Here is a 21,814-nt window from a genome sequence, read left to right on the forward strand (position 1 = left end):
GGTAGTGTGGTCCCCAGAGTGCGAGGCTGCTTTCCAGAGACTCAAGACCGCACTGAGCGAGGCACCTGTGTTGGCCGCTCAAAACCATGCTAAAAAGTTTCTTGTTCACACAGATGCCTCCATGTTTGGGCTGTATTGAGTCAGGTGGGAGACGACGGGATGGAATACCCAGTGGCCTATCTCAGCCGCAAACTCCTACCCCAAGAAGTCAGCTACGCCACCATGGAGAAGGAATGCCTGGCTCTCGTTTGGGCCTTGAAAAAGTTACAACCCTACCTCTACGGGCGTCCCTTCACCCTGATGACTAACCATAACCCCCTTATCTGGCTCAACAGAGAGGCTGGAGATAACCTTGTTTGCTAAGTTGGAGCCTGGCGCTGCAACCTTACAATTTTACCCTACAGTACCGACCCGAAAAACAAAACACCAATGCAGATGGTTTATCCCGGCAGACTGAGCTGGAACCCTAATGGTTCTCCCCAGACATCCCCGAACCAACCCGTCAGGGTCTAGGCGGGTATGCCACTCCATAGAACTTGGGGGGGGAGCAATGTGACGAAACCAGCTATTCGGACATATAACCTGTGTGGGGGTATGTGCTGGGGGACCATGGGAGTAGTGTTGCTTTGGACTCAAATCCATGTCACCCCAAGATACAGACTCAGACTGGGATCAATGTTACAGGCCTAAAGCTGCCTGTTGCAGCTTTCATCTGTTTAGAGGTTAAGTTTGTTCACACTTCTAGGAATGTGTATTCGGCCATGTTTTGGGCTTGTTGTTTGTTGAATTAATTATGATAATGTTGCAGTCTCATTCACCTATTGTCTCTTTCCAGAAGGCCAAGGTATGTTAACTATGTTCTGTATATATAATTACATTTGCATAGGATAATGAAATCAAACTCATAAGACTGTATATCAGTGGCGGCTGGTGCTCAAAATATTCGGGGGGGCGCAAAAAGAAAAATGTAATAGGTATTGCTTCGCGGCAAAAAACGCGGTAAGAAATTGCGTGACTTAACAAACAATCATTAGGTTGGTTCAAGATTGACCAGCGTGTCCCCATTCAATACACAGTGACCAGCATGTCCCCCATCAATGCACAGTGACCAGCATGTCCCCATCAATGCACAGTGACCAGCGTGTCCCCCATCAATGCACAGTGTCCAGCATGTCCCCCATCAATGCACAGTGACCAGCGTGTCCCCATTCAATGCACAGTGACCAGCATGTCCCCCATCAATGACAGTGTCCAGCATGTCCCCATTCAATGCACAGTGACCAGCGTGTCCCCCATCAATGCACAGTGACCAGCGTGTCCCCCATCAATGCACAGTGTCCAGCGTGTCCCCATTCAATGCACAGTGACCAGCATGTCCCCCATTCAATGCACAGTGACCAGCATGTCCCCCATCAATGCACAGTGTCCAGCATGTCCCCCATCAATGCACAGTGACCACTGACCAGCAGCATGTCCCCCATTAATGCACAGTGACCACTGACCAGCAGCATGTCCCCCATCAATGCACAGTGACTACTGACCACCAGCATGTCCCCCATCAATGCACAGTGACCACTGACCAGCAGCATGTCCCCCATCAATGCACAGTGACCACTGACCAGCAGCATGTCCCCCATCAATGCACAGTGACCACTGACCAGTAGCATGTCCCCCATCAATGCGCAGTGACCACTGACCAGCAGCATGTCCCCCATCAGGCCATCAATGCATAGTGACCACTGACCAGAAGCATGTCCCCATCAGGCCATCAATGCACAGTGACCACTGACCAGCAGAATGTCCCCCATCAATGCACAGTGACCACTGACCAGCAGCATGTCCCCCATCAATGCACAGTGACCACTGACCAGCAGAATGTCCCCCATCAATGCACAGTGACCACTGACCAGCAGCATGTCCCCCATCAATTCACAGTGACCACTGACCAGCAGCATGTCCCCCATCAGGCCATCAATTCACAGTGACCACTGACCAGCAGCATGTCCCCCATCAGGCCATCAATGCACAGTGTATTGCAATGCATTGCATCTCTGTATGTATGCATGTATGCACATTTCTGCATTGCACATGTATTGCAATGCAGAGAGAGACAAGCGTGCGTGGGTGCCCCTTCATAGCACCAGACAGGACAGGGTGCGGTGCGGAGTCGTTCCCCACCCCCCCCCCGGTGCGGGCCCCCCCGGTGTGGCCCCCCCGAGGCATCACTTACCGTTATGGGCGGAGTACTCTCTGCGAACGGCTGGGCCCGGGAACGAACTTCCTTCTGAGTCCTGCCTGACTCCGCCTCAGTCAGTCCTCACACGCGGCTGGGCGGCTCTCGCTCTCTTCTCCTCTCTGCGCTGGCGGGCGGGAATGGAAGGTGATCGTGATCCCGAGGTGGTGCACCGCCCACACACGTCACGTCACCAGGTCCATGTCCTTCTGTGATTGGTCCAGGCTGGAGTCTGGACCAATCACAGCCCGGACATCAGCAAAGTGGGGTGTCGGGGCGCATTGCTCTGCGCCCCGATGACCCCCAGAAGGCCGCCAATCGGGGCCTCTGCTTGCTGCAGGTGGGGTCAAAAACCCCACCCCCCCTATACCCACCACTAGGTCCGGCGCCCCTAGTGGGCAGAAATTGGACATTTTTTTTAATCTTTTTTTTTTCTTCTTTTTTTGGTGGGGAGGCGCCCCTGCGCCCCCTATCGGCCGGCCGCCACTGCTGTATATATTGGAAGTGAGTTGGTGAATAAAGTGTCTTTTGTTTTACCCTTCATTGAGCTCAGGCTAATGTTTGGGGGGAATTGAGGGACCAGGTCACTGCATCACTTGAGATTCTGGGGACTTAAGACAGAAATACTTGGTCCAAGTATTGGGGATCTGTTACAATATTGCTTTTACATTTTACTATTTAAATATAATAATAATGTCATTTTATTACAAATTATTAAATCAGTACATGCGAATAGAATGCAGTCTAAAAAAAAATGTAAAAACTGGTTTAGGAAATGTGTGGCGGGGCATGGACATTATGGGAGCACTAATGTTCCTGCTATTGTGGGTATGAGCCATAAGATGTCATGGTGAGAGCAGTAAGGAGGACAAGAAATAAGAGATCTCTCCAATGTGGAGTAAAGTCAAGCAGGTAAGGATTCGATGTTCTGTTGGGTTTTATTGCTTTCTTTGTCCATTTTGAAGTGACCCTGCCACCAGACCATTCATTGAAACCATTGGTCTCCAAACTGTGACCCTTTGCTCGCCTTTATCTAGCCTTTGAGGCATTATTCCTCCCACTGATACTAGGCACTATTCTGCCAGCTGACATCCACAAAGGGGTAACATTTCTCCCACTGATACCAATGATGGGGCACTGTTCCTCCCACTGATACCAATGATGGGGTACCATTTCTTCCACTGACACCAATGATAAAACACTATTCTTCTCACTGACACCGATGATGGGGCACTATTTCTTCCACTGACACCAACGATGGATCACTATTCCTCATTATGGGGCACTATTCCTCCCCCTGATAACAATGATGGGACACTATTCCTCCCCCTGATACCAATGATGTGGCACTATTCCTCCCACTGACACCAATGATGGGGCACTACTCCTCCCACTGACACCAATGATGTGGCACTACTCCTCCCACTGACAATTCCTCCCACTGACACCAATGATGGGACACTATTCCTCCCACAGATACCAATGATGTGGCACTATTCCTCCTACTGACACCAATGATGGGGCACTATTCCTCCCACTGACACCAATGATGGGGCACTGTTCCTCCTACTGACACCAATGATGGGGCACTATTCCTCCCACTGACACCAATGATGGGACACTATTCCTCCCACTGATACCAATGATGTGGCACTATTCCTATCACTGATAACAATGACGGGGCACTATTCCTCCATTGATACCAATGAGGGGACACTCTTCCTCCCACTGATAACAATGATGTGGCACTATTCCTCCCACTGATAACAACGATGGGGCACTATTCCTCCCACTGACACCAATGATGTGGCACTATTCCTCCCACTGATAACAAGGATGGGGCACTATTCCTCCCACTGACACCAATGATGGGGCACTATTCCTCCCACTGATACCAATGATGTGGCACTATTTCTCCCACTGATACCAATGATGGGGCACTATTCCCCCACTGATACCAATGATGGGGCACTATTCCTTCCACTGACACCAATGACGTGGCACTATTCCTCCCACTGATACCAATGACGGGGCACTATTCCTCCCACTTATACCAATGATGGGACACTATTCCTCCCACTGATACCAATGATGGGACACTATTCCTCCCACTGATACCAATGATGGGGCACTATTCCTCCCACTTATACCAATGATGGAACACTATTCCTCCCACTGACACCAATGACGGGACACTATTCCTCCCACTGATACCAATGATGGGACACTATTCCTCCCACTTATACCAATGATGGGGCACTATTCCTCCCACTGATACCAATGATGGGGCACTATTCCTCCCACTTATACCAATGATGGAACACTATTCCTCCCACTGACACTAATGATGGGGCACTATTCCTCCCACTGATACCAATGATGGGACACTATTCCTCCCACTGATACCAATGATGGGACACTATTCCTCCCACTTATACCAATGATGGGGCACTATTCCTCCCACTGATACCAATGATGGGGCACTATTCCTCCCACTTATACCAATGATGGAACACTATTCCTCCCACTGACACTAATGATGGGGCACTATTCCTCCCACTGATACCAATGATGGGGCACTATTCCTCCCACTGATACCAATGATGGGACACTATTCCTCCCACTGATACCAATGATGGGGCACTATTCCTCCCACTTATACCAATGATGGGACACTATTCCTCCCACTGACACCAATGACGGGGCACTATTCCTCCCACTGACACCAATGACGGGGCACTATTCTTCCCACTGCCCGAACACTATTAGTACCACTGATGAAGGCAATGGGGCATTATTCCTCCTACTGATACCAACAATTGGGCACGATTATGAAAACTTTACCTGCAGCTTCAACTCAGGCGTCCCGTTGTTCTGATAGGACTTGCTTATTTTTTAGGTTTTTATTTTTGCATTGGTAAGTTTATACAAACATTAAAATGAACAAAGCAGTAATACATTCACATACATACATACATACATACACACGTTGCTTCCCTTCACTTCATCAAGTAGAGATCTCAGGAAAATAACTATATAATAATACTATACACAGTAACAACATAGAGTGTGTTCTAAAATATGTAATCTCATTTTGTATTTAGGTATAGGACCCTAGCTCGTATTTATCAATAGGATGGCATGCCTTGTCAAATTTAGCCATGGGCTTGGATTCTGTATTATGCTAGCCATGGGAAGGGATCCCCTTATGTCCATCCATAGGATGGGGTCCCATGTCATATTTAGCCATGGGATAGGATCCCATATTATGTCTAGCCATAGGTTGGGATTCTGTATCACATCTAGCTATGGAATTGGATCCTCACCTCATCTAGCCATGGGATGGGGATTCTGTATCACATCTAGCTATGGAAATGGATCCTCACCACATCCAGCCATGGGATGGGACCCCTCACTTCATCCAGCCATGGGATGGGATCCTTCACCTCACCAGCCATGGGATGGGGTTCTGTATCATATCTAGCCATTATATGGGTTTCACCACCACATCTAGTCATGGGATGGGATCCTTTACCTCATCTAGCAATGGGATGGGACTCTGTATCCTATCTAGCCATTGGATAGAATTCTTCATCATATCTAGCAATGGGATGGGATTCTGTATACTATCTAGCCATGGGATTCCTCACCACATCTAGCCATTGGATATAATTCTTCATCATATCTAGCAATGGGATGGGATGGGATTCTGTATACTATCTATCCATGGGATTCCTCACCACATCTAGCCATTGGATGGAATTCCTCACCATATCTAGCCATTGGATAGAATTCTTCATCATATCTAGCAATGGGATGGGATTCTGTATACTATCTAGCCATGGGATTCCTCACCACATCTAGCCATTGGATAGAATTCTTCATCATATCTAGCAATGGGATGGGATGGGATTCTGTATACTATCTAGCCATGGGATTCCTCACCACATCTAGCCATTGGATGGAATTCCTCACCATATCCAGCCATGGGATGGGATTCTGTATCATATCTAGCCATGGGATTGTGTAGATTTCCGTGCTAAAATGTGATAATGTACAAGGTAACTCAATTAAAATTTAAATATAACATTTAAAATATAGAACAAACACGTGCATATATATAAGTGAAATCCCATACCATTGTTGGATAGGATTTATCACCACAGCTAGCCATAGGATGGGATCCTGTATAATATCTAGTCATGAAATGGGATCCCCTTCTGTCCATCCACAGGATGGGATTACATGTCATATTTAGCCATTGGATGGGATCCCATAATATACAGCATCCAGCCATGGGATGGGATCCCTCAACGCATCCAGCCATGCGATGGGATCCCTCACCGCATCCAGCCATGCGATGGGATCCCTTACCGCATCCAGCCATGTGATGGGAGCCCTCACCGCATCCAGCCATGGGATGGGAGCCCTCACCACATCTAGCCATGGGATGGGAGCCCTCACCACATCCAGCCATGGGATGGGAGCCCTCACCACATCTAGCCATGGGATGGGAGCCCTCACCACATCCAGCCATGGGATGGGAGCCCTCACCACATCCAGCCATGGGATGGGAGCTCTCACCACATCTAGCCATGGGATGGGAGCTCTCACCACATCTAGCCATGGGATGGGAGCCCTCACCACATCCAGCCATGGGATGGGAGCCCTCACCGCACCCAGCCACGGGATGGGATCCTGTATCATATCCAGCCATGGGATGAGATCTCTCACTACATCTAGCCATGGGAAAGGATCCCGTATCATATCTAATCATGGGTGCGGTGAGGACAGGCTCTACTATTGTAAATAATTTTACATTCTGTAAGCGAGTCATTTCTGATCTCCACCATATGACTGATATAAGGAGAATTAGTGATCAAACACTTTAGATGAAAAGTCAGGACAGGAACTGCCAAGTCTTCGTCTCTTTCCGGAAGAGACCAGGAAACCAAAGAGAAAAACAGAAGTCTGGAAATGTTTTATATTCCTGAGGCATCCATCAATTCTGACATATGTTTGTGAACCTTCATATCTGTTCTATGTCTCCCTGTCATGTGGCAGTCCAGTCTCCGGCGGCACCGCGCCGTCCATCGCACAAACTCAGAAGTTCTCCTTGTTGAAGTAGAATTGAACTTTTCTGGGGTCCATACTGGAGTACTGATGGCAGCACTGCTGAAGGCTCTTCCCCAGCGCTTGGGGACCACAAAGGAACACACCGACGGTAGACCTATGAAGACGGAAAACAATCCCATTGAGTCAAATATAACCATATTATTATTATTACATCATTATATATATATATATATTTTTTTAATATCAGCACTAGAGTTGAGCGGACACCTGGATGTCCGTGTTCGGCGGGTTCGGCCGAACTTGAAAAAAAAGTCCGGGTCCGTGTCCCGGACTTTTTCCGAACTTTACCCGAACCCCATTGAAGTCAATGGGGACCCGAACTTTCAGGCACTAAAATGGCTCTAAAACACCAATGGAAAGGGCTAGAGTGCTGCAAATGGCAGCAAAATGTAGTTAAGAGCATGGCAAGTGCTCTTAAAAAAAATCCCCTTTAAATTTGTAATTTTTAAATAGCAGATTAGAACAGCAATCTGTAGTAAAATATAGCTGAACGCTGCACACAACAGACTGAAAAAAATAGATTTTTTTTTCTCCCTCCTCCTCCTCCTCAGTGGGCTCAAGTGAGGGCAAAAAGATTGTTCACTGCACCACCCCCCACACAGCAAAATCGATGTAGACTGTCCCTGCCCAATCTCTCCAGCCTGTCCCTAAAATGCTTGAAAAGATCGTTCACTGCACCACCCCCCACAGAGCAAAATCGATGTAGACTGTCCCTGCCTAATTTCTCCAGCCTGTCCCTAAAATGCTCAAATAACTGTCCATGCCTACACTCCGACCTGTCCCTGCATTCTTTTCGGGCACGATTTTTCACTGTCTGTCCCTAATCAGCAGCAGCCAGCACGTATGATGTGTGCTCTCTCCCTAAACTACAGCAGAATGACGCGCCGCGCTGTGGCTCTCGAACTTATAAAGACATGGGTCACATGCTTCAGATGGCCAATCACAGCTACTAATACATTAGTAGGCATGGCTGTGATGGCGCACACCAGTTAAACGCTTGTTGATTGGCTGTTGAAAGCCCGCCATTAAAAGCGCGCCATTACATACAAAACATGAAATACAATTACTGAACACGGATTTTAAACCCGAACATACAGTAAAGTTTTCGGGTCCGTGTTCGGGTAACAAAAATCCAATTATTCGGTACGAACCCGAATAATACAGTCCGTGTTCGCTCAACACTAATCAGCACTGTTCCTCCTAGCGCACATTCAACGGCCATGAGTTTCGTGCTACATCCATATTATGAGGGTAATATATCGCATGGTTGCCGACACCATAACCACACCACCCCCATCAGTGGACAACTCTGCCTCTGCTGCACTAAAATTCCATGCAGCGTCCTGCCTGAGTTCTTCCCCTGCTGGACTACAGAACACCCCCTCTGCTCATCTCCATAACATGGGCGGGGAGGTTGTTCTTCAGGTTTTCTCTAGCTGCTCTAGCAGTGCCGAATCGCAAAATAGGGCCTGGTCATTAAGGGGGGAAATCTTCTTGTCCAGAAGTGGAGATATATATATATATATATATATATATATATGTATACTGTGTATGTATGTGTATATATATATACTGTGTATGTATGTGTGTGTGTGTATATTATATATATATATATATATATATATATATATACTGTGTATGTATGTGTATATATATATATACTGTGTATGTATGTGTGTGTGTGTGTATATATATATATTTATATATACTGTGTATGTGTATATATATATATATATATATATATATATATATATATATATATTCTCCACTTCTGACCAGAAGATTTTCCCCCTTAATGACCAGGCCCTATTTTACGATTCGGCACTGCGTTATTTTAACGGACAATTGCGCGGTCGTGCGACGCTATACCCAATTAAAATTAATGTCCTTATTTCCCCACAAACAGAGCTTTCTTTTGGTGGTATTTGATCACCTCTGTGATTTTTATTTTTTGCGCTATAAACAAAAAAAGAACGACAATTCTGAAAAAAAAAAAAAAAACCAGTATTCTGCTATATGACATTTAAAAAAAAAAAAAAAGTAAAAATCTAAATTTTTTAACATTTTAGGCCAATTTGTTTTCTGCTACATATTTTTGGTTAAAAAAAAATTGCAATAAGCGTATTTTGATTGGTTTGCGCAAAAGTTATTGCGTCCACTAACTACATGAAAGATTTATGACATTTTTATTGTTTTTTTTTTTTTTTTTTACAAGTAATGGAGGCAATCTGTGATTTTTAGCGGGTCTGCGACATTGCGGCGGACAGATCGGACCCCTAACTGACATTTTTGACACTTTTGGGGGGACCAGTGACATTACTACTAGTAATGGAGGCATAAAAGAAAAAGGGGGGAAAAAAGGGGGACTTTAAATGAGGTAAATGCTGCATGTAATAAATAAAGAAGATGGTATGTAAAAATATGAATTTATTAATGCTACATGATAATTGCCCATCACGCAGCATATATAAAAATTAATTGGGTATAAATAATTAATGAATAACAATAAGTATGGACAAGGATCAGAAAAGCAATTATAACATATCATATCATATATGATACATACAATTTTTACTGTAGTAATGGAGGCAATCTGCAATTTTTAGCGGGACTGCGACATTGCGGCGGACAGATCGGACCCCTGACTGACATTTTTTACACTTTTTGGGGGTACCAGTGACATTACTACAGTAATCAGTGCTAAAAATATGCACCGTCACTGTACTAATGACGCTGGCAGGGAAGGGGTTAACACTACGGGTGATCAAAGGGTTAAATGTGAGCCTAGGGGAGTGATTCTAACTGTATGGGGGCGTGGCTTGTGGAATGATCATAGAGATCTGTGATCCTATATAGAAGGATCACAGGGGCTCTGTGATCATTCCAGAGAGAAAAACGGTCAGCTGTGTTTACAACCACTGACTGTTCTTCTCTCTCAGCGGGGAGCGATCGCGGGTGGCCGGCGGCAATCAGAGCCGCCTGCCCCGTGCATCGGGGTCCCGGCTGCCAAGTGGGGGCGCCCCCTAACTGCAAGCGCGCGTCCGACGTATACATATATATATTTTATATATATATATATATATATATATATATAAAATATATATATATATATATATATATATATATATATATATAATTTTTTTATATATTTATTATATATATATACACACATATACATATATATATATATATATATATATATATATATATATATATATATATATATATATATATATAATCTCACCCATTACATCGGTACCATTTATTTCAGCCGGAACTAATTATGCTTGCAATCCAAGGTTTTACAGAATAAATCTTTGGGGGTTCTAAGTATCTTTCTAGCAAAAAATACTGGTTGTTACATATGAACAAAAAGTGCCCGGTGGGGAGAGGGGGAGATAAGTCAAGCGGCTATAATTTTTTTTTTTACATCTATACACCAATATTTTGCCCTTCATTTCTATGGCTTGTTTTACAATGGAGGGTTTGCAGGATAAGTAAAGTGAATTGTAAAGCAGACCTGGGATGTGCATCCGCCACGTTTGAAAACTCGTTCTCCCAGACCGGTCGTCCATAACACGTTTTATGTTTCAGCCCCGTCACCGCGTCCGTTTCCACATCAAAGTTAATAATCGCGTGCCCGGCCTGAGAGAAGAAACAACTTCATTACAAAGACTGAAACAAAGTAACGCTTTGTAAAGGGATATGTTTAAAAATAGCCCAAATCTTCATTCATTAAAGCCTAATTGTATTTTCAGTTTGAATCGGCTACATACACCCACCGGCATCTTTATTAGGTACACCTGTTCAATTGCTCGGTAACACAAATTGCTAATCAGCCAATCACATGGCAGCAACTCAATGCATTTAAGCATCTAGATGTGCTGAAGACAACTTGCTGAAGAACAAAAGAACCCTAGTTGAGAATGGTGGCTATAGAGGTTGCTAGGGGTTTCTTGAGCTGTGGTTGATTGGACTTTCATCTGATGATGCCTACATTGGAGTTCCACGTCCAACGCCACTTGGCAGAACCAGCTACATGACACCAATGAACCTTTTAGCTGTCTGTAAGGCTGGCGTGTTGACTGCCACTGTCAGGGAGGACATTCTTCCCACTGACCACCAATGTAAGGAGCATTCTTCCCACTGACCACCAATGTAAGGAGCATTCTTCCCACTGACCACCAATGTAAGGAGCATTCTTCCCACTGACCACCAATGTAAGGGACATTCTTCCCACTGATCACCAATGTAAGGAGCATTCTTCCCAATGACAACCAATGTAAGGAGCATTCTTCCCACTGATCACCAATGTAAGGACATTCTTCCCACTGATCACCAATGTAAGGGGCATTCTTCCCACTGACAACCAATGTAAGGGGCATTCTTCCCACTGACAACCAATGTAAGGGGCATTCTTCCCACTGACAACCAATGTAAGGGGCATTCTTCCCACTGACCACCAATGTAAAGAGCATTCTTCCCACTGACCACCAATGTAAGGAGCATTCTTCCCACTGACCACCAATGTAAGGGACATTCTTCCCACTGACCACCAATGTAAGGGACATTCTTCTCACTGACCACCAATGTAAGGGACATTCTTCTCACTGACCACCAATGTAAGGGACATTCTTCTCACTGACCACCAATGTAAGGAGCATTCTTCCCACTGACCACCAATGTAAGGGGCATTGTTCCCATTAACCCCCAGTGAATTGACCCGGGTAGGGGATCCAAGAAACCCCAAAGTAATTTAAAGGGTTCCACTGGGGTGAAAATGTTGAGAAAGGTTACTTCAGTAAATCCCTAATAAATAAAATGTATCTAGAAGAGGTTATATACATACAATGCTGCTGTCCCAGCTAGTCAGGAAGAGTCGATAGTTCAGGAATCCATCCTTTCCTGAGCAGATCATCTCCTGTTCCAGAGAGTGTAGAAGATCAGCAAACCAGGCAAAAGCTCCGGTCTCCCGACAAATCCAGTACAGGTATATCTGCAAGAGTGAAATACGGATTATTATCATAGTAGTGCTTTAGAGACTTGGGACTTGTGTAACTTTTTTTAGTGACTCGGAAATGTATTTCGGTGTGTCGTGATGCTTCCCTCTATCTAATCGATCTATAATTACAGTAAAAACCTTAGGGTTAGTGAAATACCCCAAATACTTACCTAATTCGTGGTCATGTGATGTGATGTGGGGGGGGCTGAGTCTCCTTGTTTCTCCGATGAGTGGAAGGATCATTTGTTTGGGAGGAACTAGGGTTTGTTAAAGCTGAGGTTCAGCAAGGAAAGACCCAGCACATAGACAATACTTCCATTTTCCTCTAGGTCAGTGGTCTCCAAACTGCATTCCTCCCAACGATCTGAGGCACTTCTCTTCCTACTGACACCAACAGTGCAGCCTAATTCCTGCCACTGACATTAACAATGGGGCACTATTCCTCCCACTGATACCAATGATGGGGCACTATTCCTCCCACTGATACCAATGATGGGGCACTATTCCTCCCACTGATACCAATGATGGGACACTATTCCTCCCACTGATACTAATGATGGGGCACTATTCCTCCCACTGACACCAATGATGGGGCACTATTCCTCCCACTGACACCAATGATGGGGCACTATTCCTCCCACTGACACCAATGATGGGGCACTATTCCTCCCACTGATACCAATGATGGAGCATTATTCCTCCCACTGATACCAATTATGGGGCACTATTCCTTCCACTGATACCAATAATGGGGCACAATTCCTCCCACTGATACCAATAATGGGGCACTATTCCTCCCACTGACACCAATGATGGGACACTATTCCTCCCACTGATACTAATGATGGGGCACTATTCCTTCCACTGACACCAATGATGGGGCACTATTCCTCCCACTGACACCAATGATGGGGCACTATTCCTCCCACTGATACCAATGATGGAGCATTATTCCTCCCACTGATACCAATTATGGGGCACTATTCCTTCCACTGATACCAATAATGGGGCACAATTCCTCCCACTGATACCAATAATGGGGCACTATTCCTCCCACTGACACCAATGATGGGACACTATTCCTCCCACTGACACCAATGATAGGAGACTATTCCTCCTACTGATACCAATGATGGGGCACTATTCCTCCCACTGACACCAATGATGGGGCACTATTCCTCCCACTGATACCAATTATGGGGCACTATTCCTCCCACTGATACCAATGATGGGGCACTATTCCTTCCACTGACACCAATGATGGGACACTATTCCTCCCACTGACACCAATGATAGGAGACTATTCCTCCCACTGACACCAATGATAGGAGACTATTCCTCCTACTGATACCAATGATGGGGCACTATTCCTCCCAGTGACACTAATGATGGGGGACTATTCCTTCTACTAATACCAATGATGGAGCACTATTCCTCCCACTGACACCAATGATGAGGGGCTATTCTCCCCAGTGGCACCAGTGATGGGACACTATTCCTCCTACAGATATGATGGGCACTATTCCTCCCACTGACACCAATGATGAGGGGCTATTCTTCCCAGTGGCACCAGTGATGGGACACTATTCCTCCTACAGATATGATGGGGCACTATTCCTCCCACTGACACCGATGATGGGTCACTATTCTTCCCACTCTGGCCCTCTAAAGTCTAAAGGACTGTAAACTGGCCCTTTGAAAAGTTTGGAGACCCCTGCTCTAATTAATCCACCTGAGAACAAAAAAAAAATACAATTCACAAATACTTATCTAAATCTACAGTCATGTGATGTGATGTGGTGGCGATGGTGGTGATGGTGGTGGGGGAAGGGGGGGGGGGGTCCTGAGTCTTAATTGCAGGCAGGGCCGCCATCAGGGGGGTACAGCCAGTACTCCTGTATGGGGCCCTGGCACATAGGGGGGCCCGGACAGCAGGAAGATTGGTAGGATGACAGCATACCTCCCAACCTGGGCAGGACTGTCCCGCTGTACAGAGGCTTTGTCCGGCATAATTCTGGTGATAAATGTTACCTTCTAGCTCAGAAGGACCAGCAGCAGTGGGAACATTTAGAACAGCCAGGGATTGGCTAACAAACCAGCTGGGTGTGCACTATGCAGAGACTGTACCTGTCAAAATCATGCTGCGATGTCGGTAATGGGTGGGACTGCTACTCAGACCCGCCCCCTGTGTCAAGCAACACGTGCATAGGGAAGAAGGAGAAGGAAGATATGGCAGCCAGCAACAGAAAGGTATTTTAGAATGGTAATCATGTGGAAGTTGGGGGACCTTTGGGGAAGATAAGGGCAGAGGAGAGGTGTGTGTGTTGCAGAGTTTGTAGCAGCTGGGAAGAGGTGCAGTACAGAGGCATTTACGTACATTCGCTATTATGTACAGCTTGGTATAGCACTACTCCTGATTTTTAACATTGGCCTCAATGGAGAATCTTGGTCACCTTGGTATAGCACTACTCCCGGTTTTTAACATTGGCCTCAATGGAGAATCTTGGTCAACTTGGTATGGCATTGCTTCCTGTCTAACATTTGCATCTATGGGAAATCTTGGTCAGCTTAGTAGGGCACTACTCCCTATCTAGCACTCTCCTGAACCCTCTGCATAATGCACACCAGAACCCTGCATTCTGTATCTAGCATTCTCCTGAACGTATTCCTGACCCCTGCACTCTGTACGTAATGCATTCCTGACCCCTGCACTCTGTCGGGGACGGGGTTGTGAATTTGTGGAGGGATTTGGGGGGTTGCGCTGTGAGGGGTGATTGGGAGGGATTTCTGCTAGGAAGAGGGATTAGGGGAGGGGGTGATAATATCATTTTGATATTTTCGGTGGAGGGGGCCCTGTCAGGTAGGCTGTATGGGGCCCCAGGATTTCTAGCGGCAGCCCTGATTGCAGGGTGGGAGGGTTCTTCATTGGGTACCCATGTCACTACCTGGTGACGTGAACACTTCCCATTAGGTCAATTGATGGGGTCCTAACAAGGTCATAGAGACTCACAGTGTGGCAACAAGACTGGAGGGAAGGGGCGTTCCTAGTTTGCCCAGAGATGGGCTTTAAGGATAATTCACACGCAGCCAGTAATACAGAATATATCTATCTCCTGGCTTTTGATCTCATGTCACAATAATCTAATCACTTAGGCAATGTGTCAGTTGTGATTCACACAAACCAGTTCTTCAGCTTCAATCATGAGCTATTACTGGTTAATTGGCTAAAAAAGTAAATAAGAAAGACAAGCAGTCTAAAAAAAATCTCCATACCTTTTTGGTTTTCAGCCTTTCATCTTCACGCTGAAACTTGTACCATATAGATTTTAGGATGGAGGCGAAGGGAGTCACCCCAATACCGGCCCCTACTAGAATGCTGACCTCGTACTTGAAGACATCTTCACTAGCTGTCCCAAATGGTCCATCAACTTTCAGACTAATAGGAAAAACAAAAAGGACAATTTATTAAGCTTGTCTCAGATTTTGCGTCCAATATAAAAACTAGGTGTTACATCACGCTTGATTGTGTTTACTTAGAATACTTTGCTAAATAATGCATTGCTTTAAGAGACCCTGTCACCAGACTATTCATCTCAACCAGAGGCGTAACTAGAACCTTCAGGGCCCCAATGCAAGAAACCATGAAGGGCCCCCTGGACCCCTGGCCGAGGCCATTCTCTTCAAGCCTGGGGGCTCTTCCCACTGAACCTGGGGCCCTTTCCTCTCGTTGTGGGGCCATTTATTACAGTCCCGCAGCAGGACCCTTTCACAAATTCTGCCATCTTGTGGCCTCCCCACAGTGGTGGAATGCCAGGGCCCGGTTGCAAGTGTGACCTTTGCGATCCTGGAAGTTCCCCCACTGGTATCAGTAGTTTTTATTTTTTCGTATTTTAATTATATCATTTTTTATCATTTTATTAAATTTTTTTACAATGACACTGACTATGACTCTGTCCTTTCAGAAAAGGAAGGAGCTGGTAAATTATTGTGACACATCCCCTGCAGCAGCTGGCAGGAGAGGGGAAGCCGGATGCACAGTGGGGGGGGGGGGGGGGGGGGAAGCACACAGGGTCTCTCTCGGTGACAATGGTCACCAACAGGGCCATCTTTAATATCGATTGGACCCTGGGCAAACATTTTCTTGCCCCCCAAATCCACTTATCAGCTATTTACAGGCAGCACGGGCTCAAAGGACAGCTGCTTTGGGCCCCACACCAGCTGCCCCTTGAGCCCTGTTTTAAAGATGGCCCTGGTCACCAGAATAAGAAACGGGAGTGAATCTACCCAGCGGGATACAGACATACACTGACGAGTTTAGGGTTTTGTATCACTGGACAACTCCTCCTAGTAGAAGAAAGCTCTTCAAGAATTGATCTATTGATACACATACTTTCCTATATGTGGCCTATAGTGCGGAATATAGAACATCTTGTGAGTGGTCTACATACAGAATGTTCTATGAATCCTCTGACATCAATGGATGATAAAGAGTTACAAATAAAATAATAGTTCTTGGTAGTGGAAGAGTGTTTAAATGGTTTCAGTTTTGGGAATTTCCCATCATTTGTAATTCTCACCAAGGTGGTTTCTGATCTTGAGAAGCTTGAATGAGTTTCTCTGTCCAGTCCCCGGCAGATCGGATATGTACGGAGAAGAAGTCTTCTTCTGGAGCAGAGGTGAGAGTAAAAGGGTGCCATTCCAGAGTTGAAATCAATGGACAGTTGATGAAAATGTATTGGCCAACTTCCATTTTGAATCCACGTTTTTTCATTTGTATCTCTAAGACCTTGGATGGATGGCTGACCGTCTTGAAAAAGAACAAAAATACTTTTATTTAAGAAGTATCCATGTCAACCTGTTAGCAACTAATCAAACTCTCTCTGTTTTTAAGTAGTTTAGAAATTAAAGTTAAAGTTTGACTGAATGGCATAGAATACACAGCCAAACGTTTGTGGAGAGCAGTGTTAATTTTCATGTCAAATTTTGATTTCGTTTTAGTCATAGTCTTTTGACTAAAATGCCATTTTAGTTTTAGTCATATCGTAGTCATCTGAACTGTCAGGAGATCCATGGGGAAATCATAAAGATCTCCCGTGAAGCTGATAAAAGTGTTAAGACCGCCGCCACTATCGCAGCTGGCCTTAACACTTTCATCACTGTGGTTGGCAAGTCTCACCATTCTTCCCTACTTCCTCCACGCTGAGAGCATGGCACCAATACTAGGCTTTATTACTGCGTAAACTGGCATCAATACTAGGCTTTATTACTGCGTAAACTGGCACCAATACTAGGCTTTATTACTGCGTAAACTGGCACCAATACTAGGCTTTATTACTGCGTAAACTGGCTCCAATACTAGGCTTTATTACTGCATCAACTGGCACCAATACTAGGCTTTATGACTGCATAAACTGGCACCAATACTAGGCTTTATTACTGCGTAAACTGGCTCCAATACTAGGCTTTATTACTGCGTAAACTGGCACCAATACTAGGCTTTATTACTGCGTAAACTGGCACCAATACTAGGCTTTATTACTGTGTATACTGGCACCAATACTAGGCTTTATTACTGTGTATACTGGCACCAATACTAGGCTTTATTACTGCGTAAACTGGCACCAATACTAGGCTTTATTACTCCATAAACTGGCACCAATACTAGGCTTTATTACTGCGTAAACTGGCACCAATACTAGGCTTTATTACTGCGTAAACTGGCTCCAATACTAGGCTTTATTACTGCGTAAACTGGCTCCAATACTAGGCTTTATTACTGCGTAAACTGGCTCCAATAATAGGCATTAATACTGCGTAAACTTGCATGAATACTAGGCTTTATTAATGCTTAAACTGGCTTCAATACTAGGCTTTAATACTGCGTAAACTGGCACCAATAGTAGGGGTTATTGCTGCATAAACTGGCTCCAATACTAGACTTTATTACTGCGTAAACTGGTACTAATACTAGGCTTTATTACTGCATAAACTGGCACCAATACTAGGCTTTATTACTTCCCAAACTGACACCAATACTAGGCTTTATTACTGCATAAACTGGCTCCAATACTAGGGGCTATTACTGCATAAAATTGGCACCAATACCAGGGGTTATTACTGCATAAACTGGCTCCAATGCTAGGCGTTATTGCTGCATAAACTGGCACCAATACTAGGGACTATTACTGCATAAACTGGCACCAATACCAGGGGTTATTACTGTATAAACTGGCTCCAATGCTAGGCGTTATTGCTGCATAAACTGGCACCAATACTAGGCTTTATTACTGCATAAACGGGCTCCAATACTAGGGGTTATTACTGCCTAAACTGGCACCAATACTAGGGACTATTACTGCATAAACTGGCACCAATACTAGGCTTTATTACTGCTTAAACTGGCACCAATACTAGGCTTTATTACTGCCTAAACTGGCACCAATATTAGGCTTTATTACTGCCTAAACTGGCACCAATACTAGGGACTATTACTGCATAAACTGGCACCAATACTAGGCTTTATTACTGCATAAACTGGCACCAATACTAGGCTTTATTACTGCGTAAACTGGCTCCAATACTAGGCTTTATTACTGCGTAAACTGGCACCAATAATAGGGGCTATTACTGCATTATCTGGCACCAATACTAGGGGTTATTACTGTATAAACTGGCACCAATACTAGGGGTTATTACTGCATAAACTGGCACCAATACTAGGGGTTATTACTGCATAAATTGGCTCCAATACTAGGCTTTATTAATGCTTAAACTGGCTTCAATACTAGGCTTTAATACTGCGTAAACTGGCACCAATAGTAGAGGTTATTGCTGCATAAACTGGCTCCAATACTAGGCTTTATTACTGCGTAAACTGGCACTAATACCAGGCTTTATTACTGTCTAAACTGGCACCAATACTAGGCTTTATTACTGCTTAAACTGGCACTAATACTAGGCTTTATTACTGCATAAACTGGCACCAATACTAGGCTTTATTACTGCCCAAACTGGCACCAATACTAGGCTTTATTACTGCATAAACTGGCTCCAATACTAGGCTTTATTACTGTGTAAACTGGCTCCAATACTAGGCTTTATTACTGCGTAAACTGGCTCCAATAATAGGGGTTATTACTGCATAAACTGGCACCAATACTAGGGGTTATTCCTGCATAAACTGGCTCCAATACTAGGCTTTATTAATGCTTAAACTGGCTTCAATACTAGGCTTTAATACTGCATAAACTGGCACCAATAGTAGGGGTTATTGCTGCATAAACTGCCTCCAATACTAGGCTTTATTACTGCGTAAACTGGCACTAATACTAGGCTTTATTACTGCATAAACTGGCACCAATACTAGGCTTCATTACTGCATAAACTGGCACCAATACTAGGCTTTATTACTGCCCAAACTGGCACCAATACTAGGCTTTATTACTGCATAAACTGGCTCCAATACTAGGGGCTATTACTGCATAAACTGGCACCAATACCAGGGGTTATTACTGCATAAACTGGCTCCAATGCTAGGCTTTATTACTGCATAAACTGGCACCAATACTAGGCTTCATTACTGCATAAACTGGCACCAATACTAGGCTTTATTACTGCCCAAACTGGCACCAATACTAGGCTTTATTACTGCATAAACTGGCTCCAATACTAGGGGCTATTACTGCATAAACTGGCACCAATACCAGGGGTTATTACTGCATAAACTGGCTCCAATGCTAGGCGTTATTGCTGCATAAACTGGCTCCAATACTAGGCTTTATTACTGCATAAACGGGCTCCAATACTAGGGGTTATTACTGCCTAAACTGGCACCAATACTAGGGACTATTACTGCATAAACTGGCACCAATACTAGGCTTTATTACTGCATAAACTGGCACCAATACTAGGCTTTATTACTGCATAAACGGGCTCCAATACTAGGGGTTATTACTGCCTAAACTGGCACCAATACTAGGGACTATTACTGCATAAACTGGCACCAATACTAGGCTTTATTACTGCTTAAACTGGCACTAATACTAGGCTTTATTACTGCAAAAACTGGCACCAATACTAGGCTTTATTACTGCCCAAACTGGCACTAATACTAGGCTTTATTACTGCCTAAACTGGCACCAATACTAGGCTTTATTACTGCTTAAACTGGCACTAATACTAGGCTTTATTACTGCATAAACTGGCACCAATACTAGGCTTTATTACTGTATAAACTGGCACCAATACTAGGCTTTATTACTGCGTAAACTGGCACTAATACTAGGCTTTATTACTGGCACCAATAGTATGGGCTATTACTGTGTAAACTGCTGAAATTTCTTTAATAAAGAAAAGCTTTTGAGAGTTTTCCTCTTTCTCAGGTCTGAAGCAATACCTGAGGAAGAAAGGAAAACTCTTATAAGCTTGTCTTTTAAATGTTAGGTTAGCACAATAAAAAGGTATCATTGCATACTGCATTCCTCTTGTATTTTGTAACCTTATTTATATATATACTTATTTCGTTTTTTCAGTGGTATGATATACCACTCAGCAGTCGGGGGGCAGAGAGGACAACAGAACTCCGCCAAGTCCTGAGCTTCTCCATCAAATAATATCTAGAATATGTGTCAAACACAAGGCCCACAGGCTGAATCTTGCCCACCAGGCCATTTCATATGGCCCTCGCTCCTCTCCTGCAGTTGCCTCAGCCCTCCCCCGTCTCTACCCTCACCTTGTCTCAGCAGTCAGGGGTCAGAGAGGACGACAGAACTCCACCAAGTCCTGAGCTTCTCCATGCAGCTGCGCACTGGCTTAGTCCTCCCTCAGCCCTCCTCTGGTCCTCCTCAAGAGTCTGCACTTTCTGCTTCCCAGCTCCACCCTCAGCTTCTTGGCTGCCCTCCTCCAGACCCTGCACTTTCTGCTTCAACAGCTCAGCCCCCAGCTTCCTCTTGGCAGTAGCACAAGGTAAGGGGAGCGCACTGTGATGTAAGGAAGAGTGGGGGTATATAGCGTATAAGGGTATATTCCCAAAGACAATGTTATTGGCATAATATGGAGGTAAACCTTAGCTTATATATTTGCGCTCACCTTTATAATAACAACTTTCTGTTGTGAACGATAAAATCTCAGAAGTCTTTCAAAAATATATAAGATTATCGGTGCCAAGATCCACTTCCAGGTCTAGAAAGAGAACAATTAAATCAATTAAGTTAATGTAAAAATAAGAACCTATACACTACAACTCGTCATGAATGTCAGGACAAAATAAAAAAATATAATACAATATAATAATATAATACATACATACATACACACACACTGTAGATTTAGTACATCTTTGCAATACATGGACATTTTATTTTTTTTTCCCCTTTAAAATTGTTGCAAATACAAAAGACCACCAGTTGATCTTCCAAACATCCAGTGTGCTCCCAACTTCCTGC

At 44.6% G+C, this 21,814-nt stretch overlaps 1 protein-coding gene across 1 annotated transcript in view; it reads right to left on the reverse strand.

The window, feature by feature from the left end:
- Positions 1 to 7,025: 7,025 nt before the first annotated feature.
- Positions 7,026 to 21,814, reverse strand: part of NOX1 (NADPH oxidase 1) — a 42,684-nt gene continuing 27,895 nt past the window's right edge. Inside the window, exons 8-13 of the mRNA XM_082263349.1 lie at positions 21,459 to 21,551; positions 16,949 to 17,178; positions 15,645 to 15,807; positions 12,219 to 12,365; positions 10,890 to 11,014; positions 7,026 to 7,463 (exon numbers count right to left, since the gene is read on the reverse strand). Of these exons, the coding sequence (XP_082119475.1) occupies positions 7,337 to 7,463; positions 10,890 to 11,014; positions 12,219 to 12,365; positions 15,645 to 15,807; positions 16,949 to 17,178; positions 21,459 to 21,551 (885 nt within the window). The 3' untranslated portion in view covers positions 7,026 to 7,336. The remainder of the gene's footprint in view (positions 7,464 to 10,889; positions 11,015 to 12,218; positions 12,366 to 15,644; positions 15,808 to 16,948; positions 17,179 to 21,458; positions 21,552 to 21,814) is intronic.

This window comes from Pelophylax lessonae (genome assembly GCF_965119305.1).
Source record: "Pelophylax lessonae genome assembly, chromosome: 7".
Classification (NCBI taxonomy): Eukaryota; Metazoa; Chordata; class Amphibia; order Anura; family Ranidae; genus Pelophylax; species Pelophylax lessonae.